The sequence below is a fragment of the Sturnira hondurensis genome, unplaced genomic scaffold, assembly GCF_014824575.4.
Source record: "Sturnira hondurensis isolate 20B ecotype Veracruz unplaced genomic scaffold, ASM1482457v3 Scaffold0022910, whole genome shotgun sequence".
Lineage (NCBI taxonomy): Eukaryota > Metazoa > Chordata > Mammalia > Chiroptera > Phyllostomidae > Sturnira > Sturnira hondurensis.
The window spans coordinates 7,009,098-7,030,977 of record NW_028095541.1 but is presented as its reverse complement, the minus strand read 5'-3'; the positions used below and the strand labels follow the sequence as shown (position 1 = coordinate 7,030,977).

At 38.0% G+C, this 21,880-nt stretch overlaps 1 protein-coding gene across 4 annotated transcripts in view; it reads right to left on the bottom strand.

Annotated features, from left to right (window-relative positions):
- Window positions 1–21,600, bottom strand: part of BRCA2 (BRCA2 DNA repair associated) — a 100,744-nt gene extending 79,144 nt beyond the window's left edge. For 3 of the 4 annotated variants that reach the window (XM_037037169.1, XM_037037171.1, XM_037037172.1), the window contains exons 1-10: window positions 21,500–21,600; window positions 20,892–20,997; window positions 11,527–11,769; window positions 7,122–7,230; window positions 5,684–5,733; window positions 5,554–5,594; window positions 5,233–5,344; window positions 2,378–2,427; window positions 2,004–2,115; window positions 104–1,207 (exon numbers count right to left, since the gene is read on the bottom strand). In XM_037037169.1, the coding sequence (XP_036893064.1) occupies window positions 104–1,207; window positions 2,004–2,115; window positions 2,378–2,427; window positions 5,233–5,344; window positions 5,554–5,594; window positions 5,684–5,733; window positions 7,122–7,230; window positions 11,527–11,769; window positions 20,892–20,958 (1,888 nt within the window). In that variant the 5' untranslated portion in view covers window positions 20,959–20,997; window positions 21,500–21,600. Of the gene's footprint in view, window positions 1–103; window positions 1,208–2,003; window positions 2,116–2,377; window positions 2,428–5,232; window positions 5,345–5,553; window positions 5,595–5,683; window positions 5,734–7,121; window positions 7,231–11,526; window positions 11,770–20,891; window positions 20,998–21,496 lie in introns of all 4 variants that reach the window. The other variant, XM_037037170.1, reaches the window with a different exon arrangement.
- Between the last annotated feature and the right edge of the window lie 280 nt (window positions 21,601–21,880).

Below are 21,880 nucleotides of genomic sequence, written 5' to 3'. Positions count from 1 at the left end.
GCTTGTGAAAAACATTAAAGGAAGAGATTTACATATCTATTTAAGAGAACTTGTCACCATCCATATAACTGTAGGTACTATTCACACACACACAGAACGGTACCTGAATCAGCATTTGTAACTGTAGATGGTGCTTCAAAAGTGTTTGCTTCAAATTGGGTAGAATAGTTACTTAGTCCTGATTCTTGATCTTTCTTCATTTTTAATCTTTGATAAGATGTTTCACCATTTATAGCATAAATAAACTTTTTAGTTTTCTTTCTCAAAGTAGATATTAAACCCGTATTCTTCAAAGCTACAGATGTATGTTTGATAGTGACTGGCCAGCTTCCATTACCAACTGAACTTGTATATGAAGAACTCTCTTTCTGGGAGAAAATAGTACATATTTCCAATCCACTTTCGGAAGCTTCAGGTTCTTCCTTAAAGTTTGGATCAGTCATATTATTTGAAGAAAGTGAACTGGGTGTCTCTACAGGCGATTCTCTTAACCCGAACAGAGACTTTTTGATATCCTGATGAGGAGAAGCTATTAGGGAAGTTTCAGACGGTACGTTTTTTACCACAGGAGTGTACTCTTCACGTGGTTTAAGACACTGTCCTTCATCTCTCTTATTCACTGTTTCCCCCTTTAATGTCTTCTCTGTCTTTGGTACACTTGAAATATGTGGCAAAGGATCTTCTAAAGTAATAAAGTTGGTACATTCTTTCTCTGTGCCTATGAGGTCTTTTTCAGAATTATTTTGGTCACAAGAAGAAATATGCAGTAGGGGTATTTTCCCCATCTGGGTTCCACTTAGATCTGAGAGGGTTAGCTGAGACCATTTGAAAGCTGGAGACTGTACGGTGTCCTCAGAGATTCTGTCACTTCCACCCCCAAAGGGCTTCTGATTCATTATTTTTGTATCTAATGGATTATTGCCATTTGGTTCCATTTCAGCTAAAAATGAATGTTTACTTTCTTTTATTTGTTTTTTAGCTTCTTCACATTCACTGGTTTTTGTTTCATTGAAACTATTTTTCCTAGTCTCGCTGGTTTTTATTTTTTGTATATTTCTTTTTTTATATTTAGAAACACATAATGAGAAATTATCTTCTTCAGAAATATCTCCAACCTTTTCATGTACTTCACCTTCTAAGACATTTGGCACTGCCTTTCCAAAATGGTCTTTGCAGCTACTTACTTTACCAAATGAATTTCCCAATCCTGTTAAAATGTAAAACAGAAGCATATTAATAACATTTTATAATAAATCCATATAATTTATGATTCTTGCAATCTTTTTCATAGAAATAGTATGTACTAAATAATACAAAATTGAACCTTTAAAGGGTTATCCTGACTACTGGCTATTTTTGGAGGGGCAGGAGGGACACCCACCCTTCTTCTGTTCTTCTGATAAAGCAGATTCTACTGTACTCAGAGCCCTTTACTCATACTCCGATCACCAATAACCTTTCTTTACCCACTTTACACAATTAAAATTAACCCAATCTTACTTTACGTACTTAATATATCTAACATTTATCAAACCATATGGTCCAAATTAATTTTGTGGCTCTACAACTGAAAGTAAAATAGGATTTTATACACATACCTACATACATACTCACTCACAGACACTCAATCCCACATATTTATACAGACATACACACACTAAGAAAAATGCAATATTTCAACGACATCATTAGGCAGTTTTTGACATTTCTGCAACCATATTTACTCACTAATTAGAAAATATGGTTTTCACATTTTGTTAATTATAAGTATTATTCTTAATCTCTGTTTTGAGTAATTGGTTTTGTTTGTTTTGTTTTTGTATCACGACAATATCTTGAATAGTCTTGCTTTAGCACGATGCTTTAACATTTTCATCTAAGTCAAGTTAGTTTCTACCCTTAATACCTTTAGTCATCCAGTAAGGAGAACCAATGTGTTTTATTTATAAGAGGAGCAATACTTCAATGATGTCAGTTAAAAAGGCATTCACATAAAGACTTACCATGACTTTTAGCTTCTCTTTGATTTTCTATTTCATTGTCTAGCCCGGAAGGAATAAACCTGTCATTTTTCTTCAGACTTCCATCATGGTCAGAAAAACAGCTTTTCCAAATCTACAAAAGTTATATTTTAAAATTACTAATATAAATACTTAATTATCCATAAACATTCAACTTATTCTTAAACAGAGTAACAGGAGAATTTATCATAGGAAGTCAAAGTAAATCACATATAGAAACAGGTTTAGACTTTCTCAAAGGCTTAGATAAATCATAAAATAAGGAATGAAAAAGCCAAGATAAATAATTTTTCAAGGCATCATACTAAAATTATAAGCATCTACAACAGCATAATCAATCTTTCCTGTTCACTTACAGCAGTAGTATCATTGGGAAATACAGCTCCAGGTGCTTCTTCATCTCTGACTGTAAAAGAAAAATTCAATTGACCTATATGTATTGTACATCATACACTACAGTTGATGCAAAAACTTAGATACTTTTTTGGTCAGACATCAAAAGACTATTATTGGATTAAATGACACATTTCAAAGAAAACTGACCCAGGTATACTATTTAGAAAGGTCACTCAACACAATGAATAAGCTATAGTCACTTTCTTAGTACCATTTGCAAAGGGGTACGAAATTATGGTTTGGTGATCCTGACTCTAAGGTGATACTGTCCACTAAGACTTGGAGAATCAGATTAAGCTGTGGAGTCCAATTTGAAAGTGAATGCTTATAGGTGTTAGTATTTATTTAGATGCTAATACAATCTAAAGGTATATCATATGTTAAACACTTTTTAATTTTCAACATGCTTTTACTGGTATTATTGCATCTGAGCAACAACACAGCAAATTTATTTTTTTAGCTAAAAAAGGAATCAAGATAAAATGCATTTTTGCTAGAATAAAAAAATTTCTGATTTGCAAATAAATAATCTGACTCTTATAGAATACTACCTAACATACTTCTGATTCATATCAGTTTGCTCTAAACAAAATACCATATTTTGCCTCATATAATGTGCTCCTGTGTATAATGTGCATTCACGTGTTTGGCCCCAACTTTCAGGAATCTTTCATTTTACTTTTTAATAAATTTTTTAACTTATTTATATTTAGAAACAAAACCGGGAGTTCCAGCCAAGATAGAAGTGTAGGTAGAAACCCTTCATTTCCTTGCACAACCAAAAGGATAACAATCAATCTAAAAACAAGAAACAACCAGAAGTGCCAGAAAATCAAACTGCATGGAACTCAGACAACCAAGGAATTAAACCAGACCAGTAGGAGGGAGATGAGTGAGAGAGGACAGACGGGCGGACAGAGAAAACCCACAGCAAGGCGAGGGAATGTGCGCGTGGACTGGCTGAATAGGAAACTCAGACTCACGGCTAGCTGTGGCCTACGGCAGGGGTTGACACAGTGGGAGAAATTCCCAATCTCACACAAGTTCATTGGAAAGTGGAGCAAGAGCTGAGCAAGTGAGCTGCACTGTTCCCTCTCTGACCACACCTACAGCACCACAATGCAGCAAGGAGGGTTGCCATGCCCAAGTAAATACCTAAGGCCCTACCCCTTTACACCCTATTAGCTGCACCAAGACAAAGAAATATGGCCCAAATGAAAGAACATAGCAAAAATCCAGAAAAGAGCTAAGTGCTTAAGGAGATAGCCAACCTATCTGATGGAGAGTTCAAAACACCGGTAATCAAAATGCTCACAGAACTATTTGAGCTTGGTCGAAAAATGAAGGATACCCAAAGTGAAATAAAGCAAAATATTCAGGGAACCAACAGTGACAGGAAGCAAACCAAGACTCAAATCAACAGTGTGGATCGGAAGGAAGAAAGAAACTGGAACAAAATGAAGAAACTGGAATCCAAAAACATGAAGAGAGGCTTGGGAACTTTTGGAACAACTTTATACACTCCAACATCTGAATTATAGGGGTACCAGAAGGAGAAGAACAACAGCAAGAAATTGAAAATTTATTTGAACAAATAATAAAGAAAAACTTCCCCAATCTGGCGAAGGAAACAGATTTCCAGGAAGTCCAGGAAGCCAAGAAAGTCCCAAAGAAGTTGGTCCCAAAGAGGAACACACCAAGATAAACCATCATTAAGTTATCCAAGATTAAAGATAAAGATAGAATCTTAAAAGCAGCAAGAGAAAAGGTGAGAATTACTTACAAAGAAGTTCCCATAAGACTGTCAGCTGATTTCTCAAAAGAAACATTACAAGCAAGAAGGGACTGGAAAGAAGTAGTTCAAGTCATGAAAGGCAAGGACCTACATCCAAGATTACTCTATCCAACAAAGCTATCATTGAGAATGGAAGGGCAGATAAAGCGTGTCTCAGAGGTCAAGTTAAAGGAGTTCATCATTACCAAGCCTTTATTGCATGAAATGTTCAGGGACTTATCTAAGAAATTGAAGAAGATCAAAAACTATGAACAGTAAAATGACAATAAACCCATGACTATCAACAACTGAACCTAAAAAAAAAAAAAGAAAAACAACAAAAACAAAAACTAAGCAAACAACTAGAACAGGAATAGAATCAGATAAATGGACATCATATGGAGGGTTTTCAGTGGGACAGGGGAGGAATAGGACAAAAGGTACAGGGAATAAGCAGCATAATTGGTTGGCAGAAAATAGACGGGGAAAGATTAAGAATGTTATAGGAAACAGAGAATTCAAAGAACTTATATGTACAACCCATGGGCATGAACTAAGCAGGTGGAACGCTGGAGGGTTGAGGGTGCAGGGTGGTGGGGGAGAAAGGGATAAATTGGGAAAACTGTAATAACATAATTAATAAAATATACTCTAAAAAATAAAAGAAAAAAGAAACAAAACCTATTATTATAATCCAGGTTATTATTTTGCATATTGATATAATTATTGCTTTCTAGAGTTACACTTCTAATTTTGAGCATAAATAAAAATTAAAAGCATTTATATAGATACAGAATTAGCAATACCCATGTATAATACACATCCTTATTCTCCCCTCAAAAATTTGGGCAAAAAACTGTACATTATACATGGTAAAATATGGTAATACTATTTTGAACTAATATGTTTATGGAAGACAGGATTACCTAATTTAATTACTATTTAAGTATCTTTTCATATTTTCTTTTTAACACAAAGTATTAGATATGATAATTTATCAACATCATTTACTTTCTTAGAAAAAACATTTGATAGTATTACCTATGAGCACAGTAGAACTAAGGGTTGGTGGTGTGGCTAAAGAACTTGACCAAGACATATCAGGATCCACTTCAGCCCCTAGACTTTCAGAAATATGTTTCCGAGTCTGACCCTGGAAATAAAGAAAATAAATTACTACACACAAAAGACACTGATGAATATTTTAAAAATATTTTTTATTCACTTATTTTTTTCATTTATCATTTACTAAATTCCTAAGTGAGACCATAGGTATATAACTGTAAATCTCAGGGCAAAGGTATGACAGTTATAAAATTCTCAATTAATACATAACAAAAATAAACTAGGCAGAATAGTTACCTTCATAAGCTTCGGTGTATGAAATAAATTTCCACATACCACTGGGGTAAAACAAAAAAAAATTACTAAGCTTTATTTTTGTTAAAATTTAGAATATTTAAAAAATAAAAAGCCTTGTTTTTAATCATACCTGACTTTTCTCTTTTTGGTGTTACATGTGTACATTGCAGAATACCAGAACTAAAACAAAACAAAGCAAATTCCCTCAGATTATTCTGGAGATAAGAGATATGACAAATAACATTTACTAATGTCACTAAAAAAAAAAAGGACTCTCAATGATATTAGAATGATACCACTGTAATATTTTTGTATTACTTTTAAAAAAGTAAATGTTGCATGAAAAATTTAAAAATCACTAAATTATGTTTCACAGGCCCATTGAAAGTAATGTATAAGTACACATAAATTTTAGCTGCTAGGAATTATATATACATATATAATTTTAAAATTTATTTTTAGAGAGGGGGAAGGGAGAGAAACATCTATGTGAGAGAGAAACATCCACTGGTTGTCTCTCTCACATCCCCAACGAGGGGCCTGGCCTGCAATCCAGCCCCACAACCCAGGCATGTGTCCTGGCCAAGAACAGAACTAGTGACCTTTTTGGTTTGCAGGACAACATCCAACCAACTAAGCTATACCAATCAGGGGAGGAATTACATTATTTTGAATTTAAAAATTATGTGAAGTGAATCTATAATAGCCTCACATTCTCTCTCCGGTGATTCAAAATACACGAATAATTTATTTTAAACTGATATTTCAAAGGCATTTTTTTATCATTAGTATTTTTGTTACTTAAAACTTCAAAGAATATACAAAAAAAGCAGTCAATTCAACGTTGTAAGAAAAACAAAGTAAATGTTTCTAATGTAGAAACTAATGCAGTAAAGAACTCAACCTAAAAGATTATTTAAAAATACTGGGTTGGCCAAAATGTCCCCTCAGTTTTTTACGTAAATAAGTCACATTTTTCATTTTCACCAATAACTTTATTGATTTGGATACTTTGAGTATGTCAGCTATGTCCCAATATTGGCTTCTAGAGGATTAAGGCCAGGGGTGCTGCTAAACATCTTCCAATACACAGCAAAGAATTATATGGCTAAAATGTCAGTGGTACCAAGACACTTCGCATATCACTTTTGACATATTTGATCAGTCACAGTACCTTCTCCATATACTGCACAAATTTTTTACATTTCAGTTTGTTTTTAATCTTTCTTGAAATAATAAAGCATAATATGCCAAAAATGTTGTGTATTTTCTCCTACCTTTGATATTGAAATAGATGAAAAAAATTCACCAATTATGATAATTTTTTAAGATGCACACTAATATGTCAGCTGTCACAATACAATCTATTAAAATTGTTTTAAATGAAGTTAAAGACAACTAAGCACAACTAGAGCCATTGTACAGAAAAAACTAATTGAGTTTTTTGGCCAACCCAAAAGAAGATTCTCTTCCAGGCTCTCACTCAGAATATTAGTGTGAAAACTAGTGCATTTCTATAAAACAAATATCATATGCAGGAAAATGTTTCATTTAAGTATTTATCATACCTTTCACTAAGACAAGAATTTAGAGGTGAGCTGATAACATCATTTGTTTGATCCATTTTAGCCTTCATTGTGCAACAACTTTTATGCTTACTATTGGCAATATGCTTTCCTGAAAAGAGTACAATAATTCAGTGAGGATATACATGCTCTGTATTGTGAATTTTCACTTCCTGATTTATTTATTTATTAAATTTTTAAAAATTTTATTTATGTATTTATCTTTAGAGGGGAAGGAGAGAGGGAGAGAGACATCAATGTATGGTTGCCTTTCGTGCGTCCCCTGCTGGGAGTTGGCCTCCAGGGAACTGGCCTGCAACCCAGACATGTGCCCTGACTGGGAATTGAACCGTGATCCTCTGGTTCGCAGGCCTGTGCTCAATTCACTGAGCTACGCCAGCCAGGGCCACTTCCTGAAGTATTTAAAAACAAAAAAGTCTCATCTGTACTGGGAAGGAGAATGTACAGGAAGTTTGGTCTGAATTGGCTACTCAACTTGCCAACTCTTCCCAAAAAGGGATGTCTGACTCCATTTCAACAACCATGTTGTAAGGATACAATACACATAAGGCACTTTAAATAATACAATCAAGATACAGCTTTATCTTCAAGGAGTTCAGAATACAGTAGTAGGAGAATTTTATTTTTTGAATGAATTTGGTACACATTTCAAGTGGAATGTGATTATGTCCTATTATTAGGTCACACATGGTTCTATGGTGTCATGGAAAATAAAAGTAAAGGAAAAGACATTTATTGAAAACTCATTGGGGTACCTAATCTGACCACATTATTTTTCTGCCGAAAACCTTTCAAGATCTTGGTGTCAAGATCAAGTTCAAACCCCATAATAAAACTCCCTGGTAATAAGACCTTCACAATCTGATGTCTTAATTTCTATGATGACATTTTTTCATTCTCTCTTTAGCTATTCCCAACCACTTGCACATACTGCAAGAATCGTTCTCTCAGTCTAGAGAAAACCATCATACAGACTGTTTCTCACTTTATTTCTCTTAACCTGGAATATCCTCTTTCAGGTTCCCATTTTGAAATCACGTCTTCCAGAAAATTTCAGTGGTCCCTGACCTGAGACTAAGTGCACGCTCCTCCTATGTTCCTGCAGAGTTTGTCATACACTGTTCCTGTTTCCCGTCAGACTGTGAGTTCCCTGAGGAAGAGATTTTGTCTGACTTATCACTGTATCTTTAGCAACTACAATAATTTCTGATGTTACAGTCACTTCACGAACACTGGCTAAATAAATCAGCAAGGTTTAGAAAGGTGGGTTGTAGATAGCAACACATAATACTTTCATTCCTGTTAAACACATCTTCTTTCTCAGACAATAATGCTAAGATAGGGTTTCCATAGCTGTATGTGATTTTAGCAAATCCATCCTGTAGTTTTTCAACATTCCTATTTTTTGTATCACTAATTGGGTACTCGAGGCACTTATTACTCTTAAAAAGTGCTTTTAAAAATAGTTGCTTTAACTGATCCTACAATCGCTAACCTAGAGCTTTGGAGAAGATAGCGAACAGTTTTAGTAAGTCAAGCAAAAACCAAACTGAAAACTATTTGTAGTAGCATACATAAAACATTGTATTATATTCTCCTTTCTCAGGTGACAGGGAATAGACATAATCACTAATAAACCAAATACACATACAAGTTTAAAAAATCCACTTCAACAAAATACCCAACTTCCTTTTTTATCATTTTTATTAACATTCAAATACAGTTGTGTCCATTTTCTTTTGTTATGAAACTTTTAAAGATGCTTTAAAAGTAGCTAAACCCATATCGTGAAATTTCACCTTTCCCTGTTCACTTTAAAAAGATTTTTAAAAATGCCTTAAAACAATAAACTGGACAATGAGATACTACCACACAACTATTAGAATGAAAATCAAAAGCACAGACAGCACCAAATGTTGGTGAGGATGTGGAGCAAGAGGAACTTTCATTTGCAGCTGGTAGGAATGCAAAGTGGTACAGCCACTTTGAGAGAGATCGCAGTTTCTTACAAAACTAAATATAATTCTAACATAAGATGCAGCAAATTGTGCTCCCTGGCAAATACCCAAATGATGTGAAAATGATGAGGTCCACACAAAAAAACCTACAAATGAATAATTATAGCAGTTTTATTCATAATTTCCAAAACCTGCAAGCAACCAAAATATAGAACATTTTTCAGTGATAAAAAGAAATGAGCTGTCAGGCCATGAAGACACAGACAAAACTAGTATTGCTAAGTGAAAGAAGCCAATCTGAAAAGGCTACATACTTTATGACTCCAACTATGTATATGACATTCTGAGAAAAGAATGACATGCGGTAAAAAGATCAGTGGCTGCCAGGGAGGGGCTAAGGGGGGTTGTGGGAGGGTGGTAGTGGTAAACTAGAGTACAGGGGATTTTTAGGGCAGTGAAACTACTCTGCATGATACTGTAATGGTGTTTACATGACATTATGCACTTGTCAAAACCCACAGACCTGTCAAAGAAACCATATTACATATAAAAAAAGGACTTTAGTTAATAATAAAGTATCAATATTGGATCAGCAACAAAAAGAAATTCAACCATAAAGAATAAAAATTTTAAAATGAACCAAGCAAAACCAAGTACATACCAAAATAAGTATTTCCCAAGTAACTTGAGAATCTCACAAATAAGCTGAGTAATGGTAAGATAAACTTGTATTTTATGCAAAAGGACAGATGGGCTACTGAGAAAAACAGTTCTTATGGAACTTCAGGGATAATGCATTATTTTTAAAAATAATGCATTTGGTGTTAGAACAAAGTAGTTTAAAAAACAGCTTAAGTCTTACATTTCAATACTGAATTTAAAGTAAACTTAAAAGCAAAATGTCTTAGCCTTGGCTGGTGTAGCTCAGTGGATTGAGCGCAGGCCTTGCGAACCAGACGATCGCGGTTCGATTCCCAGTCAGGGCACATGCCTGGGTTGCAGGCCAGTTCCCAGCAGGGGACACACCAGTAGCAACCATACACTGATATTTCTCTCTCTCTCTCTCTCTCTCTCTCCTTAAAAAAAAGCAAAATGTCTTGAGACTACAGTCACCTGAATTACTTATGCACTATAACCTTAAAACTATCAGGTTCTCCGCATAGTCAAGTGGCTGTATTAACTCATTCCTACCCTTTCCTGATTAAGGATAAATCAATTCCGGCAGATTAAATTTAGAGGATAAACCACTGGCTCTAGGTGTATCCTTACTTTTTAGAAGATTCAGTATCAACTGGTTTTAGAGCTTTCCTTGACCACATTAAGACCTAAGGCTGCTTCCTTCATTATCTCCACAACATAATACTGGGTCCAAGCTCCTGTTGTAACAGGTACCACACCAGAATATTTATTTAAATATTTTCTCTCATACAAGACTGACTTCCTAGAGGTCAAAGGCCACTTTGTAAGGACCTTGTAATCACATTAAGGAGTCTGAATTTTACCATGAGGGCAAAAGGGAGGTAATCCAAGGTTTGAAACAGGAAGTAAGAGTATGATTAAATTTGTTTTTTCTGCTTGACAGTCTATCAAATAAATTCACTTTCTTTAGCTTGGCATTTGATATCTGCCTTTAATCTGCTTTTTAGCCTTAGGTTGTTATTGGTCCCTGTCAGATTTGACATTCCAAATGACTGAAATTATTTGCTATTCTCCTAACGAACTGCATACTCGTCATGTTTTTCCTCTGCCTACACTATCACATTGTCCCATTTTCTACCCTTTAAGATTTAATTCAAATGAATCATTTCCCATTCTTCCCAATATTATTTATGCTTTCTTCTCAATTCTCATTGTACTTTTTGTACTTTTCAATATACCATATTCAATCTTAGACTATAATTTATCTGTGTACTTTAATTCTCCTTACTAGTGAATAGTACTCCAAAGAAAGGGAGAGGATGCTACTTAAATCAAGCAAGCAATATAAATGACCAATATTTGATTGACTGGAAATATCTGGTACATAGGCTAGGGAACTGTCACCAAATCAGAAGATTTGATAAAAAATAATCTTCCCTGTCCTCTGTGACAACCTGCAGAAATACAATTTTGTACAATCCATATAAAGTCCTAGGGTGCATTTTTGTTTTTGTATAGGAAAGATAAAACTTAGCAAGTTTCAGTAGGAAGGATATATTAATCAAAGGAGGTAGGAAAAGGAACATTTATTAAGTACCTACATTATTTTATTTAATCCGAATTTATCAGATAGTATTTTTATCATCTCCATTTTCTTAGGTGGGCAAAGTGAAGCCAGAGAGGTTGATCTGACCAACACAACTGAGTTAATGACAGAGTAGGGATTCTTAATACAGATTACTCCGAATTCCTGCTTCATTTTCTTCTTTAGTCTACATCATATTACTTACCTAGATCTAATCTGTCCTTATCCAGTTCTTTTAAAGGAGATTGGTACAGTGGCAGAGTTAGACTTTGCTCTTTGAATATTACTGGTGTTGAAGCCATTTGACAAGGTTTTCTTTGTGGTGTTTTAAATAGGTTTGGTTCATAACTGATGACTTTAAATTCAGATTCTTCTGCAGTTTCAGAATTAAAAGGTAGAGCTTCTGAAGAAAGTTCTTCAAACCAATTAATGCTTATTGGTCCTAAATCTGTAAGAAAAATAAAAACCTCATCTTGGTTTTAATTAGAGAAACAAAAATTCATGAGCCAGTAAAGATCATTATAAATAAAAGAATGTTTGACATTTGGACTATGGATGACTTTTCTTAAAGCACATTAATGAAACAGGATCATTCATCTGTTCTGTTATGAATCTGCAATAATGTATAAGAAGTTTACAAAAGTTACAAGGAGATAGCTTTTAACTATATTAGCTCTTCTAAAGTTTTATTTTTTAATCCTCACTCAAGGATATGTTTTTACTGCTTTTTAGATAGGAAGGGGACAGTAAGACAGAGAGACAGGGAACCATCAATCAGTAGCCTCCTGTATGTGCCCCCTACTCTGGGGATTGGAACCCACAACCTAGACATGTGCCCTGACCAGGATTCAAACCCTCAACCTTTTGGTGAGGGTGACACTCCAACCAACTCAGCCACCACCCAAGGCTAAAGTATTCTTTATCTTTTAATCATTATTCAGAAACAAAAACCACAGTAGGAATGCATTCTACAGACACAATTCAAATGCTTATAGACTATAAAAGTGGATGTAAGGAATGTTTAGACTCACAAATAAAAGGGAATAAAATGATTTATTGTTAAAGACAAATAACAAAACATCTACTCTGATCTATCCACTCTTAAAGTAGTGCTTCTAAAAGTGTGGACTGTAGAACAATTAGTGGAACCTTTTTAAAAGGTCCCTAAGGTCAAAACTATTTTCATAATACTAAGGCATCATTTGTGTTTTTCACAATGTTGACATTGCACCACTGGTAAGTAAAACTGATGACATCTTTGTGTGAGTTAAGGCAGTGGCAGCAAACTGTGCTAATAATCACTGTATTTATTCTTCATCACCATGTACTTGTGAAGAAACAAAAACAAAAACAGAAAACCCAGTTTAATTTAAAATGTCCATAATGAATGCCCTGACTGGTGTGGCTCAGTTGGTTGAACAATGATCTGTGAACCAAAAGGTCATCATTTCGATTCCCAGCCAGGGTACATGCCTGGTTTGCAGATTTGGTCCCCTATCAGGGAGCATGTAAGAAGCAACCAATCAATGTTTCTCTCTCATATCAATATTTCTTTCTCCCACCCTTCCCTCTGGAATCAATAAAAGAAAAAATAAAAATAAAATGTCCTTAATGAAGTAAAAATTAGTAATATTAAAGCCCAATATTAACATTAAAAATACATCTTTTTAATATTCTGTGACAAAATGAAAAGTATACATAAGCATTTCTGCATATGTGAGTACAGCAGTTGTCTAGAAAAGCAATCATATGAGTTAAATCTCTTTGGCGGTGGAGTAGGACAGAGCGACTCCAGTTCTCCTACACCTGGGAGAAAATCCTGGCAGATTTACAGAAGAACAGTGCAATCAATTCCCCAACCAACAATTCCCCAGCATTTATGAAAATAAGAGACCAGAGATAGTGACGAACCAGACAGCTAGAGGTCCTTGGGGTCTCAGGGACGCAAGTAAGGACGGAGGCGGCCAGACCGGCAGCAGCCATTAGCCGGTGCATAAAGACCTCGGAGCCGCGGCTGCCACAGCGGTTGGAGCCCAGAGGCTTCCTTCCGTCTGTGCCCAGTGACAGGGCTGTGCCACAGAGAACTCATCGGGAGCCCGGCAACCCTGAGAAAAGTCAAGGGCAGCGGTGGCGGCGGCAGCGGGACGGCAGCCATTGGCTGGCGCATAAAGACCTTGGAGTCTTGGCTGCCTCAGTGGTCGGGGCCCAGAGGCTTCCGCCTGCGCCCAGCGACAGGGGCGTCTGACACAGAGGACTCATTGGGACCCCGGCACCTGTGAGTAAAGACAAAAGCGGCAGCGGCAGGGCCAGCTGCCCCCGGGAGCCAGGCACCCCAGAGTAAAGTCAAAAGCAGCATCAGCGGGACCAGCAGCCATTGGCCGGCGCGTAAAGACCTCGGAGCTGCTGCTGCCGCAGCTTCCAGGGCCCAGAGGCTTCTGTCTACGGCCAGCATCGGGGCGTCCGCCACAGAGGACTCAGCGGGAGCCCAGCAACTGTGAGTAAAGACAAAAGCGGCAGTGGCAGGACCGGCTGCCCTCAGCCAGCCCAAAACCCCTCAGAGCCACCGCTGCCGCTGTGTTAGGGGTGTAGAGGCTTCCGTCTGTGGCCAGTGCCACGGAGGACTCATAGGGAGCCCAGCACCCAGTGCACCATTGGGCTGGCTGCGGGGTCCCTGGAAGAGCTGGCTCCCTCCCTCACCATCTAGGCGGGGCTGGGTGGCAGAGACCTGTCTACCTAGGTATGCAGGGAGGGTGGCAAGGACAGGGGGCCGTGTTCAGTTGAGATCTCTGTGGTCGCCAGCCCACCAGCCTGCCAGCCCAGGAAATTTGAGAGGAGCATTGTCCTAACCGGTCAGGATGGGGATTGGGCTGGGCTGAGAGGCACGCTTCCTGGAGAAGTTTTTATTGGAAATTGGACTGAGGTGTTCTCCTGTGAAGGCAGCTTGACTTGCTTCTCACCCAGCCACAGGACTGGGAAGGACCAGTACCAGATCCCGTGGGACCAAGGCAGCCTGTCAGGTGGGCGGGCGCCCGCACCCAGTCTGGTAGCCTGGCTGGTGGGCGGGTGTGGGCCTGGGACTACAACCCAGCTCACAGAGGGGTCCCACCGAAACCGGAAAAACCGTATTGGACAGTTTGAAACATGCAAGGAGGGAGTTTGTTTTTGGTTTTTTGGTTTTTTTACTTTTATTTTTAAACTTTTTTCAGTAATCATATATATTTTTTAATTTTATTGTTGCTGTATCTTTCAGTACTCTGTTCCTCTCCTTTCTTTTTTCCTGTTTTAGTCCTTCTTCATTTCACCCCAAACTTATTGCTTTTTCCTCACTTCTCTTGCCCTTTTTTTGTGCATTTGTTTGTTTGTTTGTTTGTTGCTTTCTATAGCACTGTAAATACTTCACAACACATCTCTCGGGTCTTAGCCCACTTTACAGGTTCCTGAATTCTATTACTGTACTGATTAACTCTACTTGCTCACACGCTATGTCTATTTACTATTCTTTACTCTCACCTTACCTCAAAATCTGACCACCGCAACCTCACTGCTTTCTAGATACAACTCACAAGCCTTCCATCCCCAACAAGAGACTTATCGTTGGTCTATCCTTTCCTAGAGGTGGCAAATTGGGTTGAAGATTACAGTTAACACTATATAGAGCCTAAAGATCTTCTATCTCTTCTCTGCCAGCTGTGACTGTAAATATCATAAAGTACTCTCCTGCTGTCATAAACCATTTTGCCTCCCCCTCCAGCTGATCACACACACACAAAGAAAGGAGTAGGTGGAAGCAGAGAACATCAAGATACCTGCAGGAGACTGTACCACTGAATTTCACAGGAATTCTACCACAGAAGTTCACACCATAAACCTAGGGAGTCAGAACAGATCAATTTAAGAAGCTGAAGCTAACAAGAAGAGTCTCATAAGCAATGGGAAGACAAAGAAACAATGCCCAAATGAAAGAAAAGGTGGAAGTCTCAGAAATAATGTTAGATGAAAGAGAGGCAAGTCAGCTATCAGATATTGAATTCAAAGCACTAGTTATCAGGAAATTCAAAGAGCTCACAATGAGCTACCAGAAACTAGAGGGGAGCTACCATGAGCTCTCCGCAAACTATATCAACATGAAAAAGGAAATAGAAACTATCACCAAAGGACAAGAGGAAATGAAGAATACAATTTCGGAACTGAAGAACACAGTAGAAGGAATGAAAAGCAGGATCGATGAGGCAGAAGATCGGATCAGTGAGTTGGAGGACACAGTAGAAAGAATCTCCCAGAAAGAGCAAGAAAGGGAAAAGAGGCTCAAAAAGAATGAAGATGGACTAAGAGAAATGCAAGATAATATGAAACGTAATAATATCCGAATAATAGGAATACCAGAAGGAGAAGAAGAAGAACAAGGGATAGAAAACCTATTTGAAAGAGTAATGATGGAAAATTTTCCTAATTTGATGAGAGAAAAAGTTACACGAATCCAGGAATCACAGAGAGTCCCATTCAAGAGGAACCCAAAGAGGCCCACTTCAAGACACATCATCATTAAAATGGCAAAATTTCAAGACAAAGAGAGAATCCTAAAGGCAGCAAGGGAGAAAAAGGAAGTAACATACAAGGGAGCCCCAATAAGGTTAGCTACTGACTTCTCAATGGAAACACTCCAAGCAAGAAGAGAATGGCAAGAAATATTTCAAGTAATGAGAACCAGAGGCCTACAACCAAGGCTACTTTACCCAGCAAGGCTCTCAATCAAGATAGAAGGCCAAATAAAGAGCTTCCAAGACAAAAGAAGTCTAAAAGAATATGCCTCCACCAAACCAGCTCTACAAGAAATACTAAAAGGGCTGCTTTAAGGAAAGGAAGGAAAAGAGAGAGACAGAGAGGAACTGTGGTACAAAAATGGCAATGAATAAGTCCCTATCAATAATAACCTTGAATGTAAATGGATTAAATGCTCCAATCAAAAGACATAGAATAGCTGAATGGATAAGAAAGCATGACCCACACATATGCTGCCTACAGGAGACCCACCTCAGGACAAAAGACCATCACAGACTAAAAGTGAAAGGCTGGAAACAAATTTTCCAAGCAAATGGACAAGAAAAAAAAGCCGGGGTAGCAATTCTAATATCAGACAAAATAGACTTCAAAAAAAGGGCCATAAAGAGAGACCCAGAAGGTCACTTCATATTGCTCAAGGGAAGAATCCAGCACGAAGACATTAACATCATAAATATATATGCACCCAACATAGGAGCACCCAAATATATAAGAAAAATCCTAGAAGACTTCAAGAAAGATATTGACAGCAACACAATTATAGTAGGGGATTTTAACACCCCACTGTCAAAAATGGACAGATCTTCCAAACAAAATATCAACAAAGATATAGCAGCATTAAATGAAACTCTAGAAGAAATGGACTTGACTGATATATATAGAGCGCTTCATCCCAAAGAAGCTAAATACACATTCTTTTCAAATGCACATGGAACATTTTCAAAGATAGACCACATGATAGGACACAAAATGAGCCTCAACAAATTCAAGAAAATTGAAATCATACCAAGCATTTTCTCTGACCACAAGGGACTGAAATTAGAAACCAACCCCAAAGGAAAAAACCCAAAACACCCAAAATCATGGAGACTGAATGGTATGCTATTAAACAACGAATGGGTCAAGATTGAAATTAGGGAAGAAATCAAAAAGTTTCTGGAAACAAATGAAAATGAACTCACAACAACCCAAAACTTATGGGACACGGCCAAGGCAGTCCTGAGAGGGAAGTTCATAGCAATACAGGCTTACCTAAAGAAAATAGAAACATTTCAAACAAACAACCTAACCCGACGCCTGCAAGAACTCGAAGAACAACAACAAAGACAGCCCAGAGCAAGTACAAGGAAGGAAATAACCAAGATCAGAGCAGAATTAAATGACATAGAGACCAAAAGCACAATTATAAGGATCAATGAATCCAAGAGTTGGTTTTTTGAAAAGATAAACAAAATAGACAAGCCTTTAAGTAGGCTCATTAAGAAAAGAAGAGAGAGGACACAAATAAACACAATCAGAAATGAAAGAGGAGAGATTACAACTGATACCACAGAAATAGAAGGGATTGTAAGGAATTACTATGAAGAACTGTATGCCAAGAAATTTGAAAACCTAGGTGAAATGGACAAATTTCTAGAAAAATATAATCTTCCAAAACTCAATGAAGAAGAAGTAGAAAGCCTGAACAGACCAATAACAGCAAATGAAATTGAAGCAGTAATCAAAAAACTCCCATCACACAAAAGCCCCGGACCAGATGGTTTCACAGGAGAATTCTACAAAGCGTTTAAGGAAGAGCTAACCCCTATTCTTCACAGACTATTCCAAAAAATCCAAAATGATGGGAAACTCCCAAACTCTTTTTATGAAGCGAGCATTATCCTAATTCCAAAACCAGAGAGAGACACAACAAAGAAAGAAAATTACAGGCCAATATCACTGATGAACATAGATGCTAAAATCCTCAACAAAATATTGGCAAATCGCATCCAACAATACATCAAAAAGATCATACACCATGACCAAGTGGGATTCATCCCAGGGATGCAAGGATGGTTCAATATCCGCAAATCAGTAAATGTAATACACCACATAAACAAAAGCAAGGACAAAAACCACATGGTCATATCAATAGACGCGGAAAAAGCTTTTGATAAGGTACAACACCCATTTATGATAAAGGTACTCAGCAAAGTGGGAATAGAGGGAGCATTCCTCAATATAATAAAGGCCATATATGAAAGACCTACAGCCAACATCATACTGAATGGGCAAAAACTGAAAGCTTTTCCACTAAGATCAGGAACAAGACAAGGTTGTCCACTTTCACCACTTCTATTTAATATAGTATTGGAAGTTCTAGCCACAGCAATCAGACAAGAAAAGGAAATAAAAGGCATCCAAATCGGAAAGGAGGAAACAAAACTGTCACTGTTTGCAGATGACATGATAGTGTACATGGAAAATCCTATAGACTCTACCAAAAAACTGCTGGAACTAATAAATGAATTTGGCAAAACAGCGGGATACAAAGTCAATATCCAGAAATCAAAGGCATTTCTGTATACTAACAATGAATCAGCAGAAGCAGAAATCAAGAAAAAAATCCCATTCGATATAGCAAAAAGAAAAATAAAATATCTGGGAATAAATCTAACCAAGGAGGTTAAAGACCTGTATGCAGAAAATTACACAACACTGAAGACAGAAATCAAGGAAGACACAAACAAATGGAGACGTATACCGTGTTCATGGATTGGAAGAATTAACATCATCAAAATGTCCATACTACCCAAAGCAATTTACAGATTCAATGCAATACCTATTAAAGTACCAATGGCATATTTCACAGACATAGAACAAACACTTCAAAAATTTATATGGAACCATAAAAGACCCCGAATAGCAGCTGCAATGTTAAGAAAGAAGAACAAAGTAGGAGGGATCACAATACCTGATATCAAACTGTATTACAAGGCCACTGTAATCAAAACAGCCTGGTACTGGCATAAAAACAGGCACATAGACCAATGGAACAGAATAGAGAACCCAGAAATAAACCCAAATCTCTACAGTCAATTAATATTCGACAAAGGGGGCAGTATCATAAAATGGGGTAAAGATAGCCTCTTCAACAAATGGTGTTGGGAGAACTGGACAGCTACATGCAAAAAAATGAAACTCGAGCACCAACTTACATCATACACCAAAATAAATTCAAGGTGGATAAAAGACTTAAATATAAGCCATGACACCATTAAAGTCCTAGAGGAGAACATTGGCAGGAAAATCTCAGATATTTCACGCAGCAACATTTTTACTGATATGTCCCCTAGAGCAAGGACTATAAAGGAAAGAATAAACAAATGGGATCTCATCAAAATAAAAAGCTTCTGCGCAGCTAAAGAAAACAGCATTAAAATAAAAAGACAACCAACTGTATGGGAAAACATATTTGCCAATGATACCTCAGACAAAGGTTTAATCTCCAAAATATACAAAGAACTCACACGACTTCACTCTAAGAAGACAACTAACCCAATTAAAAAATGGGGAAAGGACTTGAACAGACACTTCTGCAAGGAGGACATACAGAGGATCCAGAGACACATGAAAAGATGCTCAATATCACTAGCTATCAGAGAGATGCAAATTAAAACTACAATGAGATACCACTTTACACCGGTGAGAATGGCTATCATAAACAAAGCAATAAACAACAAATGTTGGAGAGGGTGTGGGGAAAAGGGGACTCTGGTCCACTGTTGGTGGGATTGCAGACTGGTACAACCATTATGGAAAACAGTATGAAATTTTCTCAGAAAACTAAAATTGGACTTGCCTTTTGACCCAGCAATTCCACTGCTGGGATTGTATCCTAAGAACCCTAAAACACCAATCCCAAAGAACCTATGCACCCCAATGTTCATAGCAGCACAATTTACAATAGCTAAGAGTTGGAAGCAACCTAGATGCCCGTCAGTAAATGAATGGATCAAAAAACTATGGTACATATACACAATGGAATTTTATGCTGCAGAAAGAAAGAAGGAGCTCCTACCTTTTGCAACATCATGGATGGAACTAGAAAGCATTATGCTGAGTGAAATAAGCCAGGTGTTGAAGGACAAATACCATATGATCTCACCTTTAACAGGAAGCTAAACAACAAAACAAACAAGCAAGCAAAATATAACCACAGACACTGAAATAGAGAACAGGCTGACAGTGACCAGAGGGGAGAGGGGAGTGAATTTCAGGGGAAATAAGAGAGGGATTTAGAGGAACCTATATAAAGGATACATGGACAACTGAGAAGGGTGGAAATGGGAGGGAGAGGGGAGGATGGAAAGTGGGGAAAAGGTACAGAGACTAAGTAGCATAGATGGTAGGTAGAAAATAGACAGGCGGAGTGCAAGAATAGAATGGGAAATGTAGAAGCTAAAGTACTTACAAGTATGACACAGACATGAACTAGAGTGGGGGGAAAGTGGGTGGGAGAGGGTGTGCAGGGTGGGGAAATGGGACAACTATAATAGCATAAACAATAAACTATATTGAAAAAAGGGAAAAAAAGAAAAGCTCTTTGAGGCCTTCTATCATTTTTAAGAGTGTCAGGACTACTGAGACCAAAATAATTGACAACTAAAAAGGGGGAGTTTTTAAAGATGGAAGGATGCCTTTGGCAAAAAATAAAGGCAACCTCTAGTAACTAGAAAAAAGGCAGTAAGAGGTAAAATTGCCAATTATTCTAATTTGGAAGTTCTACGCTGTAAAAACAATTCTTCCTATTGCTAATCATGGGGCCAATCTCCTCTTTATCCACCAGGTGTTCTATATCATTTGGTAAATGTTCATTCTCTTAACGGGATTTATGATTTCATAAAGAACAGTTTATAGTGTAAACAAAAAAGTGAACTGGATTCCTTCCAGCAATCATGTATATTTACTTAATTTTCTAAAAACATTTGCCCAGTGTAACTGATCAATTTATATAAAATCTGTCAGTACCTGCTTGGTTGCACCGCATCTTAAAAATTCCAAAAAAAGTTGGCTTCTCTTTGCATCCAATAGGCATTTTACTCTACAATATTACTCCGACGCTCGGTAATTGAGTCTGCAAAATAGAACAGAACACACTTCTTGAGGAGGGGCCCTTAAGTGACAATGCGGTAGAGTCAGAAGAGGGTACTGTTGCTTAAAGCAGCACTCATGATTAATCTCGGACCCCGTGAACAGCTTTTCTGACATTAATTGTAAATACGTTAACTAGTCACGCGAGGCGAGAGTTCCCATTAGCGGTAAAAACCAATTCAAATGAGGATGTCTTGGTCCCACAGGCACCAGCTGGGATGAAGTGGGGCGGAAACAGTGTCGGAAGCGGGAAACCTTGTTCAAGACACAAGATTCCAGAAAAGTAACTTTATCGTGTGCAAAGTTTCAGACCGGGACACTAGCAACAGCTAGGAGCCCACGCCCGAGCGGGTGGCAGGGCCCAAGAGTCCCAGAAGAGCTAAGTGTCCACCGGGAGGCCCTGCCCATCGTCCCCATCTGCGTGACACTGGTAGCGACCACTACGGGGCGGAGGCGGCCGCGCGGGCTTCCACAACACTAACCACCTGCACAGACGCCGCTCTTCGGAACCCATAGGATCTTCCAGCGGCGACCTTCCGCACACAGGCACCAGGCGCAGCAGCTTCTCTGTGAGGGCGTTCGTACGCTCGCGCCAAAGCCGCACTCCCATACGTCACACGCTGACGCCCCGACGCTGCACGCTTCGAGCGCGCAGCCCGGAAGTCAGGCTGGCTGCCCCGCCCAGCTTCGCCTGATGAGGTCGTTCTGTAACTCTAAGGCAGCGTGTTCTCACGCTACCGCGAGAGGGCCGCCCTGTCCCTGGTGTCATGTTCTGGGCCGCACACGGCCTACTGTCTCTGATAGGCCTCTGCTCTGACCCCGAAATTGCCAACCTTTGAAACCCAGCGTGGCCCTTGGTAGATGAC